Below are 11,965 nucleotides of genomic sequence, written 5' to 3' on the forward strand. Positions count from 1 at the left end.
CTGTATCTGAGATGCCGTAATATCCCTTGACCTCCGAAGCTCTCAGGAAATATGGGACGCCGTGGACTTAGGAATGACCATACACTGCTCTTTTTGGTTGTTTTCTCATTATCTAGTCATGGGCGAAGTAAACGCCACCAATTACTTTTTAAATCAAATATGCAAAGATGAAAAATAAGGGTTACTAGCAAATGAAAAGATTGATGGTTTTCTAAAATATAATAGTTTATTCACGGATCGTGATTTGTTACATGTATTGTATTGAAATGGATCTAATATGCTAAAGATGGGAAAGGAAATGAGGGCTTTTGTATGCTAAATTATTCGTAGATTGCCTGACACCTCTATGAGAACAGCTTGATAGTGTGATCTGCTCCACTCGAGATCAACCATGGCTGGATGGGGTGCCACTCCACACAAAGTGCACCTATATGAATCAGAAACGTTAATATGAAAACAAATTACAATGCATTAGCGCACAGGCAGAAAAAGATGTTGATATCTGATAGACTTACCAAGTGCTTCAACACGCTCATGAACATTCTTGAGAATCTTGACAGGCACAATGAGGGGATTTTGCAGCAGATCATTGTAAACCATGCCGTGGAAAATCTGGACATTGCCATCGTCTGCACAAGATGCAAAAAGTGGATAACGTTTATGATAGGCAACAGAGCGAATCGCTTGCTGGTGATATCTTAAAGTCTTGTAGGGCTTCGACGACAGATCTAGATCAAACCAGCAAAGACGCTTATCATAAGATCCAATGATCAGATTGTCTCCTGCAGGGTGGATATCCAAAGATGAAATCCACTTGACTCCTGTCTGCATGGTCTTGACCAACTCTTGACGTTGCAAGTTGTATTGACGAACATAGCGTTGAGTTGCGACAAAGAACATGGGCTTGTTAGGATGGAACATGACGCGCTGAACAGCACCCTTGTTCTTTTTAAAAGGCTGTTGCGTCTGGTGCTTAGTGAGTTGGTGGATCAGGACTGCGGAGTTATTGGCCTCAGGTGCAACAGTCGCAAAATAATCTCCCTTGCGATGCCATGTGACCTGCTTCACTGGCTTTTGCAGATGAATCCACACTCGAATACCCTTCTCATATTCAGAGGGCGTTGGCTGCTTCCATGTTGCCTTAGGGTTCGCTTCTACAGTAGCGTTGTTGGAAAACCCTGCCTTTAAGTATTCTTCCGAATGAAGCGTCAATTCGGGCGAAAAAAGTTTCTCAGGCAAAATCAATCCGATCTTATATCCACTACACCATTATAGTTTGTCAAAAAAAAAAGAGGCATTATATAATCAAAATACATGTCTCAGAAATATGTAATGTACAATAATAATACATCAAGCACAATACAAATACTTACCAAGCAACAGCAAGTACAGCAACCTCCTTGTTTGGTCCCCAAACAACTGACGTGACAAGTTCGTCCAAATGATAAATGGTCATGCATCTTCCAGTGGCAACCTCCCAAATACGAACAGTCTTATCATCTGATCCGGAGGCGAGCCACAAGCCAGAGGGATCCACAGAAATGGAGCGAACACGACCAATGTGACCCAAAAATTCAATTGCAAGACGCGTAGGGAATGGTTGCAGATCTCGAGGAGAGGGCAGCTTGGGTATCAAACTTTCAGGATCAATATTGAGGCGGTTCTTACGCACACGAGGCGCAAGATAAAGATCTAAACAACGCTCAAACCGTTCCTGGATAAATTGACCGTAACCAGGTACATTCCTAAGAGCATTATATTTTTGTGGGAGATAGTTCTTTGGACGGTCCTCCTTATCCATTTCGTTCCACTCTTTGATCTCCTCCTCTGTTGGCAAATATTCTGCTGGGGGGTTGTAGCTTTCATCATGAGTGGGCAACTTCATCTTAGGTGCAGCGATATGCATAACATGATCTTCTCTTGGCTTATCTTCAGCATCATTCCAAAGATTGTAAAACTTTGGCTTGGGAGGTACATAGCCAGACTTGCGAGGGACAATGCGACCCTCACGAATAGCACGAACAATCTTCATGATCCTCTTTGCCTCATGCTTAGAGGGAATGAAGCGACGCTTAGGCTCAGGAGCAGCAGACAAGGGCATGACTTCTGTCTTTGATGTGAAGAATTCAACCTGCTCCTCATATGGGTTGTACTCCGCATCTGGAATTCTGTTGCCCTCCAATCTGCGGATAATTTCAAGCTCCTCTGCAGTCAACTTGACATCCTGTCCTTCCTTGTAGTTGTGAGCTGACAACCTATGCGATAAAGATGTTCACGTAATTTTCGCATGTCAGCAGTAAATCCCCAATATCCCGCTTCAGAACAATGATATCGAAATGGAGCTTGAAAGTGGAAACATACCATGAATCTGGATCATCCATCGTACTAAGGAACTTGTCAAGTTCATCACCAGTAGCTGGCTTCATAATCTTTTTGCCGTTGATGTCGTAGCCAATGTGAGGGTAATCATCATACCAGTGCATTGGAATGTTACCGACTGTATTCTCATTCTATATGCCCATCAATCATTTTAATATCAAAGGATGGTTAATAACAAAGTCCAATTACATCTACAACAACCACCATGAAAGGATCTGAGATAGAGATAGTAATAAATGTAAACAACTCTTTTTACCTCTTCTGTGGATGAATCACTATCATAGACAGGGTCGATCTCTGGGTATTCTCTCTTGATTGGATTGTATTCGCTCTCCTCTGGAAGCGGCTCGTTCAAATTATGTCCAAAGTTAGGATCAATCTCATCTTCCTCAAGATCGCCATAATCGCTTTCCGCTTCCTCTTCCTTGTCTACCTCGCTCTCGTTATCGCTTTCTTCCTGACTGTCGACGATGCTATCTCCCTCCATATAGGATCCGTCAGAATTATCGTCTTCTTCATCCTCATCCTCTTCAATATCCGCAGCAGACATATCCTGACCCTCCTCTTCTTCAGGAAATTCGTCCACATCGTCGTCTCCGTCGTCTTCAACATCGCCGTCCATTTCATCGTCATCCGAGGCCATATCAATGGCGACTTCACCAAACTCATCATCATCAGAGTCCCGTTGAGCTTCAGCAACAGTTCTCTTTTTACTCTTGGGTACTACAACAGGCTGAGTTTTAGCCATAGCCTGTGTCTTTGTAGAAAGAATTGCCTGCCTGACTTTTGCAGGCGACTGAGAAACAGCCTTTCTGGTTGGTCGTGTGCTTGGCATCGGCCTAGTGTGAAATGTCTTTATAGGGATGAAATAATGGGTGGTGTTTTCGTCGTGGTGCAAATGAAGAGGGGCAAAGGGTAAATGGAACACAGCTGGTTGACTCAAGGGAAAACACTTCTATTCAAGTTTATACCGACTGTATAATAAAATAATTATAAAAAAAAAAAAAAAAAAAAAAAAAAAAACCAACAAAACACAAGCCACGGCATGTAAATATACATTCTGCCAGCTTAAGTGAAAACACAAGCAACATGCACGAACTACAATGGATTTTCTTTTGTAACAATCTGTTCGATTATCTGTGGAGAGTAGCTTTATTGATCTCAGCGCTTCTCATGTAAAATATTTGCAGCTTATTCCCGAGACTAAAGAAACTATCCCCTGCCAACAACCACAAATGCTGCAGACACTTTACTCGGCGTGGAGGGTCTCAAGGAAAGCAGCAGAGGGCTTTGGGGCCTTCTTGGTAGACTTCTTCTGGGTCTTCTTGAGGATCTCGGCACGGCGAAGAGTTTGGGCATAGGGGTTGAGACGGTTCATAACGGCCATAGACTTCAAGGGGTTCTTCTTCTGAGTGTAAGGACGAGGAGTCTTAGCAGGACCAGCAGCCTTCAACGAGCCCTGAATCTCAGCAGAGTTGATGATGCGAGTGATATCAGGGTTAGAAATGATGTGCTGGGGAAGAGAATAGTCCTTCTTAAGGGCAGAAGGCTTGCGGTAGGTGCCATAGATCTGGTCCAAGAGAGCAAAGGCGCTCTGGGTCCAGATGATAAAGCGGCCCATGTGGCCACCGGGGGCGAGCTGCAACAAGTTAAGAGTGCGAACATTGGCGAGCTCGACACCGGGAATGTTGCGGAAGGCCTTGACAATACCGTTATCCTCAGCATAGACGACGAGAGGACCGCGGCGTTGGCGGTGACGACGGTTACGCATCTTACCAACACCAGCACGGAGCTTGCGGGAGTTGGAGACCTTAACAACATCAGCATAGGCGTTGACGGCCTCGAGGAGAGCGACGGCAGCCTTGGTCTTGGTCAAGGACTCGATACCGTTGCTGACAACGAGAGGGACCTCCTCAATCTGCTCGATTCTGTGACCACGAGCCAAGACCAATGAGGGGAGGGCAGAGGCAGCCAAAGCAGAGGCAGTAGCGAAGCGCTTCTGGTTCTGGTTGGTCTTGACGTGCCACTTGCGCCAGATCTTGGTAGGGGCGAACATGCGACCACCACGGCACATGTTTCCGAAAGCGGCCTGGCCAGAGCGGTGCGTACCGCCTCCAGAGACACGGGGAATACGGGCAACAGCGCGACCGGTACCCCAGGACTCGGCAGAGGTCTGGTGACCGGCCTTCTCAGAGACGGCATAAGCCTGGCGGTGGTTCTTGTTCATGTTCTTGTGGACGAACTGGACAACATCAGGACGGATAGGAGCCTTGAAGACAGCAGGCAGAACCTGGGTGCCAATGGCCTCCTTGCCAGACTCAGAGAAGACGGAGATAACGGGACGAGCAGCCTAAAGATATTGATGCGCATATGATGTGTCGGTGAGAGGTTAGACGCAATAATCCTCTACAGCTGGTTTCAGGTCTCACTATTGCTATTCTGCTACAGCTGTTATTGCCAGTCCACTCCATTCCAAAAACGCAGTTGGTTGACATGTCTTGTCCGTAAATCCATGCATATTGATCGTTCTTTGAGCGCTATTTTCAATTCAGTATTGCAGTCTGATTACATCCTGTTCAGCCCTTCGAGTCTAACTCGATTTTAACGATCCATGCATCTAATAACGCTTCCATTCATAGATTCCATGTAATCTTTTGCTCCAGACAGTGATAACCATGGTCTAGGATCAATTGTTTGCCAAACCGATACTTTATTGCAGGACAATGATTGAATAGGTGAATGGATGGATAGATTGATGAACGGATGGATGAACAGCCCTCCCCATTGGATTGATTGTGATCAAGTGTCACTAACCATTTGTATTATATTTAATGAAGTTGAAAGAGAGAGAACAATTTGATTCGCGTGTAGCCAAACAATAAAAATCAAAATCAGAAAGGGGGATAGAAGATTCCCAAGCCACAAAGATTAAAGTTGGAACTGCTTTGCTTGCCATTTCTGCCATGCTTTCTTCATGTCTCAATACATGGATAATGTGCGATAGACAGAAGTAGTCGCCTCCTATGCTATGCTATCGTGCACCAGGCCATAGCCTCTGGGCCCCGAAAATAATTACAAGTAATATTAATATCCCGTCTCCAAAGGCTATTTCGTTTGCAATCCAGCGAGGCGCCTTATATTATGTATACACATTAGTTTATCGAACCAGGACCAAGGCTGGCACTCTTGAATAAAACCTTAAAATGTACACGTACTGTAAATCATTGTATATAAAAAAAGACGCAAAATGTGCAGGGTCACTCCTTTTGTTTAATAAGCCATGCAGGGTGCACGACCCTTCTACGTTCAAAAGTATAGGAAACTTGTCAAAAAGTAAATCTAGATAAACACTTATTGCGTCGGATCAGTGGCAGCCATTTCATTCCAATGAAGGAATTTTAATTTCTGGAGCTTTTGCTGATTTGTTCTTTTTCTTCCGATGAAGAAGCAGCAGGGCCACCAAAGGTTCCCTTCAACTGCACCTATTGTGGTGACGATAGAAAGTGAGATAGACCAAAATGATTTAAAATTCCTCATGTTTTTTTCCTGAAAGAAACAGAGAACAAGAAGAAAGTGCGAAACATGGACCCGCGCCCTGGTTTAATAATGTCTAACGAATGAGAATCGAGTTCAAATATAATCTTCCAATCAAGGGAAAAAAAAAAAAAATTGGTAATATTTTTTTAATTCAAGAAAAAGTGACATGTTCTATGATGGATACGTGCGTCCAAATGAACCTATTTCGATCACGTCCAGGCGCGGCACCAAGGAAAGGGAATATGTCATAATTGCTTTGTTTATTTGTTTATTGTTTATTGAATTATCTGTTCCTTCGCTTTATTTATTTAAAACATCCTTCTTTGTCTTTTTTCCTGTTCCTCTTTGTTCTTTGTTCTTTCTTCCTTTGTGTGCTCTTCATATGTTCATTCCTATTTCCGTTTGAACAACTTTGATCATCTTACGACCACCTACTAAGCCTATTCAGCTTAGGCATTGCAGTATTTTTATAATCTTTCATTATTTTATTTTAACGACTACATCTTTTGCATACGAGCATATAAAACATAATAATAATGAAGTTCAAGAGACAAAAGGATACTCAGGGCACGAAAGAACCAGAAGCAAGCAACAATTTGCTTACAGTCAATAGAGGTAAAGGTTCTCTCTCAGCATTGGTAACCACTTATGTTAATCATCTTTTTAGTGGAAATGCCTCTTCTTATCCCATTAAAACACAAACAGCAGCAGCAAGCAGCCTTAAAAGTAGACAAAGGGCCGCAGAAAGTTGGCGCCTGTTCCAGTTTCGTCCTTCATTCTACCATCTTTCACCCTTTGTACTCTGCAATACAACCGTCATCCTACATTTTGCTATTTGTATCTTGCTCCCATACCGTATTGGATAGCACCAGATTTTCCTACCCGTGCTTATTTCATTTTGGCATCCACGTATTTGCCCCACCCTTTTGTCCTTTCATGCCAGGCTTACATGCACAGCTTCCTTTGTCAATTAGTTGGACCCTACGATACACTTACTATTGCTCTCTCCCTTCCTTTCTTCCTCTTTTTTTTTTTTTTTTTTTTTTTTTTTTTCTTCTTCCGACTCAGATATATACCTTAGTTTAATTTAACCATGGGAAAGAATTCTCGAGCTAACTCAGCAAAACCCCTTCACTTTAGACATCCCTCTGACCATGACGCTGACACCGAGTACGCCTTGCGATCCTTCTGGAGGCCCTCCTATGTCCTTTCCTCCAGCAGAGGAGCTCATTGATCAGGAACAACTCCACCCATATTCAACCCCTGCATCTGCTCCCTCTGCTCCCTCTGCTCCCTCTGCTCCATATACATTCCCTCCTCAAAATAGCAGCAGTAACAACAAAACCATCAATAATAATCTTCACTTAGACAACAGCAATAACACAGCATTAAAGCGTCCTTCAAACAAAAATCCATTCCCTTCTTCGACCATGATCGAAATCGATCGTATCCTTAAACAGGATGCAGCCATCGAAGGAGATTTTAGACCACCAAGGCAGGCAATGAACAGCGATGAATCCGATTTTGATTGGGATGAAGATATCAACATTGATAACGATGGTCAGGTTCACAAGCGGAAAAGGCAAAAAGCACGATCCACCTGGCGCAAACTTTCCCCCTTCCTTAGAATGGTCATCTCGATGGTTATTGTGGCCCCCATCGTTGCCATTCCCGCGATCCTCACTAGTATCTACTTGACTGTTGTCCCTAAACCAGATTATCCCCCTGCAGGATCCTCTGAGGCCGTTATGCAACAATACAATGTCGACATTGGAATTTATGAAAAGGAAAAAGTCCGTAGAGATTCCATCGTTTTAGTCTTCACTTGGCTTGCCTTCATGTGGTGTATCGTCTGTATTACTAATTGGGGGGTCGATTTTATCCCTGTGGTCGTTGTCCGTATCACTTCTCTTGTCACCTACAGCCGACTCGAGGCTGTCAAATCAAACCTCTTGATCTTTGTGGCGACAAAGAAGTATGTCAAATGGTTCATTGCAGCCTGTTGGGGCACGGGCTCATATGTATTCCTATCCAAAGTAGTTTACCCGCTCTTCGGAGAGCAATCCTGGCAGCCAATTTTAATCAAGATCCTTGCAGCTGTGATCGCAGGTTGTGCACTGGTTCTGATTGAGAAGATCCTACTTCAGATCATCTCCAAGAACTTTCATCAGACTGCCTATGCTGACCGTATTAAGGAGAACAAATACGCTCTTCAGGTCTTGGATCGCCTAGGAAACTCAAAGAAGCTCAACAAAAAGCCCAGACCGGCTCACAGCAGGAACAATACTGCAGATGGAACCGATTATATGACACCCTTTGGTCCCGGAAGTCACTCTCGTCAGCAATCGAGATCACATAGTTTGGACCCTGGCGAGGCCATGTTGTTAACAGAATCAGGATCGGCAAATAGCACTCCTATCGGCACACCAACTGAATATCCTATTAACAATACCAACGACAACAGTCGTAATTCAACTATATTGGCAACATCCCGTCGTTTGCAGCGCGAAAGCAAAGGCGCTAATAAGCATAATGATATCTTTAGAGGCATCAACCGCAGGCTACATGGAATTGCCTTGGCTGACAGCACCCCATCTAAGGACATCAGCTCAACCGATAATGCTAAACGATTAGCCAGGACACTATTCTACAATTTGCAAGGCAATGCGGAAGAATTGGTAGTTGAAGATTTCTTCCTTTACTTTGATACAGAGGAGGAGGCGAAAGAAGCCTTCGCAATTTTTGACAAGGACGGCAATGGTGATATTTCCAAGCGGGAGATCAAAGAAAAAATCTTTTACATATACAAGGAACGCAAAGATTTACATACAGCTCTCCGTGACCTCTCTCAAGCGGTCGGCAAATTAGACATCATCTTCTTGACTATCGTAACCGTAGTCTGGTTGTTGATCATCTTATCGATCTTTGGCACCAGTGTGGTCCAGAATATGCTCTCGATCGGCTCCTTCTTAGTGGCTCTCAGCTTTGTCTTTGGTAATTCTCTCAAGACCTTGTTTGAAAATATAGTCTTTTTGTTCATCACGGTAAGTTCTTTTGACTTTTTATTCAATTGATCATTAATAGAAAAGCAAAGGATGAAGTGAGATGCTAACCGGCACTATTTTATCTTGATTGTATCCTATTGATATTAGCACCCATATGACTCTGGTGATTTATGCAATATTGATGGCAATGAAATGTATGTTCGCGAAGTGGGTCTCAACAGTACTATGTTTGTGACTTGGGATGGAAAGCGTATGTATTATCCCAACAACATTCTCAGTCAGAAACCCATTCATAACGTCCGGCGTTCTCCCAACATGTCTGAGAAAATTGGTAAGAAAGATAATAACAGTAGCAATAATTAACAAGTACTTCTTTTTACAACCTTGAAATCGTTATAACTGTCCCGGTTTATTAACTTACTTGCTTCAATATATTTAGTCCTCAACATCGATTGTTATACACCTCAATCCAAGATCTTGGAGCTTCGAGCTAGGATGCGTGCCTTTTTGGCAAACGAGAGCAAAGAATTCCTGCCTGATATGGAGATTCAGATTCAAGAAATGGATTCCAAGCTGAAAATCAGTATGGTGATCGAGCACAAGGGTAACTGGCAAGACTCTGGTCGCCGATGGGCACGCAGAACAAAGGTAACAATAACGGTAACAAAAAAATCAAAACCAAAAAGCTCGTTATCGGTCCAGGAACTAATTTTCTTTTATTATTATTACATTGTAATCCTTGTGTTTCGCTTTCTAGTTCAACTTTGCATTGAAGGAGGCTGTAGAGGATATCGGCATCAAGTATTATGCTCTTCCACAGCGTATCGAGGTCATGAATCGTGATCTGATCGACTTGGACCATGACCATGGCGATCAGACAACCCTGGCCTCCGACTCTTCCACGCGCAATCGATCTCCGGAAGACTTGTCGCGATTGTATCGTAGGAAGATAAATAGTCGTCCAATTGGTGATTAAACCAATTAGCATTACCTTCCCCATGTTTATCATTGTCTCATGATCAACATTAGTGTACATATCATAAATATAGATAGAAAAAAAAAAAATAAAAAAAAGAAATGAAAATGAAAACAATTACTAATATTAATAAGTGAAAATGTAGAGTTTCTAGTCCTTAAATCTAAAGAAAAAAATATTTATTATTATGCTTTTCTCCTCTTAGTTCCTGAGCTTCTCAATCCACTTAAAGCTGCTGTGATATCTGAAGATGAAATGGTGGGTTGTGTTGGAGCAGAAGGAGCGGTTGTAGACATCATGCTTGCGAGTCTAGCCTCCAACTCTTGGCATTTTTGTTGTAGTTCTTGATAGTCCTTTGTGTCCGTCACAGACCCTCCTCCTATTGATGATGAGGTTCGTGAATTTACAAATATATTACGAACGCTTTCCAAAAGTTGATATTCTTGAGACTGACCCAAAAGATCATTTCGACTATTCCAACTCATGTTGTTTGTCTTTGACGACGCAATTATAATCTGGGGATCGTCCGCAATTGAGCTGTTGGCACTGACTTCAGGTCCTCCTTCACCAATACGGGGCTGTGGGATACGCTTGAATGCCGTGACAGGTGAAATCTTTGGTTTCTCTGTCAAAGTTGTATTGGAGTACAGATCTGCAGGTTGGAGAAGCGTGTGGATCGATGAAATGGCACCTGAGGTGTGAAAAAAAAAAAAAAAAAAAAAAAAAAAAAAAAGAATGAGAATCGCAATATAATAAAAAGCCTTTTTTTTTTTTTTTTTTTTCTTTTCTTTCGTTGCAATACCTTTGTGTTGTTTGATATCTCGGACCATCTGTCGACTAGCAACGTCCCAAACCATCAAATGGCCCTTTGAGTCTCCACTGACCAACGCGGATCCATCAAAGTTCAAGGCTAGTCTAAGAATTGGGTGATGATGTCCTCTAAAGATCAAATCTGCGCTCTTGCTACCATTCCTCTTGGATCCCCCCAATCCAATCTGTTCTAAGCCCGAATCACCGTCCACAGATTCAATTGTTGTGTACCCCTGTTGGGTATGTTTCGCTCTATATAACATCGCCTGATAAATCAAGTAATCCGCCTCGTTAGCTGTTGATGATGTAGATGCTGGTGTGCCTGATGCAGCCAAGAAATATCTCTCTGCAGGGTCAAACGCAATCGCCAGAATCTTTGTTGGGAACAAAAATGTTGTCAACAGTGCTCCTGTCGACAAATCCCAGAGTTTACAAGTATGGTCCAATGAAGATGTCACAACACGAGCACCATGAAACCGACCCACACCACATTGGATATCAGTGATAGGAAGTGTGTGGTCCGTCCATGAATAATATGGGGCTGGTGATTCTGTTTGTGAGTCGTCCAGAATAGTATTCATCATCCACACATGAACCACTGCATCTTCACTTCCTGAAAACAAGACCGTGTCATCAGCTGAAAACCGTAGAACAGTGATTTTCCTGTAATGGGCGTCAAAAGTGCGATGAAGAATTCCTGTTGCAATCTTGCAAAATCAAAAATATGTGGAATTAGCTTGGCTTAGGCGCGCAATCTTCTTATAACTAAATCGTAAGGTCATATTATTTTTCTGCCTTTTACCTCCCAGATATGGATACGACCACTTTCTGTTCCTCCAGCACAATAAGTACCACGATTAGACGCTGCTAGACAAACTAATTTATCCGGCAAAGGAAATTTCATATAAACTTGATCCTAGCATTTAACAATATGTTTTACAAGTTAATCTCCTGCCTTTTTCCAGATCTAGTCAATTTATAAATCCTGGGGCAAAGTGGATGGTATCTTCGTATAATAATCCTTCGAGCTTCACCTTCTGAAAATTATAGACATGCATTATTCCTTTGTCAGCTTGAGCACTAAGAAAGACTGAGCCAAGATTGCGAGGGTTGTTGACAAGAGCAAGGGACTGTAGTGGTGTAATGTTCTGTTTGAATGAACCCAGAACTGACCCTGTATGTAGGTTCCAGAGATAGACTGTTCCATCAGCGGCATCGGATGAGGATGTTAATGCAAGCTCAACAAACATGATGCAGT

The 11,965-nt window shown here is 42.8% G+C and overlaps 4 protein-coding genes across 4 annotated transcripts; 1 reads left to right on the top strand and 3 right to left on the bottom strand.

Moving 5' to 3' along the window:
* Positions 1 to 344: 344 nt before the first annotated feature.
* Positions 345 to 2,866, bottom strand: BCR41DRAFT_298179 (NUC169 domain-domain-containing protein; the record flags this gene model as incomplete). Its single annotated transcript, XM_022020483.1, has 5 exons — positions 345 to 427; positions 516 to 1,261; positions 1,374 to 2,255; positions 2,362 to 2,510; positions 2,636 to 2,866. 5 exons carry the CDS (start codon positions 2,864 to 2,866, stop codon positions 345 to 347), a joined length of 2,091 nt encoding a protein of 696 aa, XP_021886695.1.
* Positions 2,867 to 3,491: 625 nt separating this feature from the next.
* On the bottom strand, positions 3,492 to 5,237 carry BCR41DRAFT_330540 (ribosomal protein L4 domain-containing protein). Its single transcript, XM_022021754.1, has 2 exons — positions 5,194 to 5,237; positions 3,492 to 4,729 (listed from the first exon to the last, which is right to left on the bottom strand). The coding sequence occupies exons 1-2, from the start codon at positions 5,194 to 5,196 to the stop codon at positions 3,629 to 3,631; spliced, it is 1,104 nt and encodes a 367-aa protein (XP_021886696.1). The 5' UTR covers positions 5,197 to 5,237; the 3' UTR covers positions 3,492 to 3,628.
* A 1,015-nt stretch (positions 5,238 to 6,252) lies between these two features.
* On the top strand, positions 6,253 to 9,965 carry BCR41DRAFT_344446 (Mechanosensitive ion channel-domain-containing protein). The gene is made up of 5 exons (XM_022022512.1): positions 6,253 to 6,531; positions 7,057 to 8,960; positions 9,069 to 9,252; positions 9,361 to 9,569; positions 9,679 to 9,965. The coding sequence occupies exons 1-5, from the start codon at positions 6,453 to 6,455 to the stop codon at positions 9,895 to 9,897; spliced, it is 2,595 nt and encodes an 864-aa protein (XP_021886697.1). The 5' UTR covers positions 6,253 to 6,452; the 3' UTR covers positions 9,898 to 9,965.
* Positions 9,966 to 10,712: 747 nt separating this feature from the next.
* BCR41DRAFT_292406 (WD40-repeat-containing domain protein) lies at positions 10,713 to 11,933 on the bottom strand (the record flags this gene model as incomplete). The annotated part of the gene is made up of 3 exons (XM_022020367.1): positions 10,713 to 11,414; positions 11,510 to 11,623; positions 11,742 to 11,933. Coding segments are annotated over 3 exons (1,008 nt in total), but the record flags the coding sequence as incomplete, so codon positions are not given.
* Positions 11,934 to 11,965: the final 32 nt, after the last annotated feature.

This window comes from Lobosporangium transversale (assembly GCF_002105155.1).
Source record: "Lobosporangium transversale strain NRRL 3116 chromosome Unknown BCR41scaffold_1, whole genome shotgun sequence".
Taxonomy (NCBI): domain Eukaryota; kingdom Fungi; phylum Mortierellomycota; class Mortierellomycetes; order Mortierellales; family Mortierellaceae; genus Lobosporangium; species Lobosporangium transversale.

Excerpts from the sequence above, each read along its gene's own strand:
- BCR41DRAFT_344446 (XM_022022512.1), top strand. The coding sequence starts at position 6,453 with ATGAAGTTCAAGAGACAAAAGGATACTCAGGGCACGAAAGAACCAGAA. Across the intron at positions 8,961-9,068 it reads TAGTCTTTTTGTTCATCACG|CACCCATATGACTCTGGTGA; the intron begins GTAAGTTCTTTT and ends TATTGATATTAG. Across the intron at positions 9,253-9,360 it reads CAACATGTCTGAGAAAATTG|TCCTCAACATCGATTGTTAT; the intron begins GTAAGAAAGATA and ends CAATATATTTAG.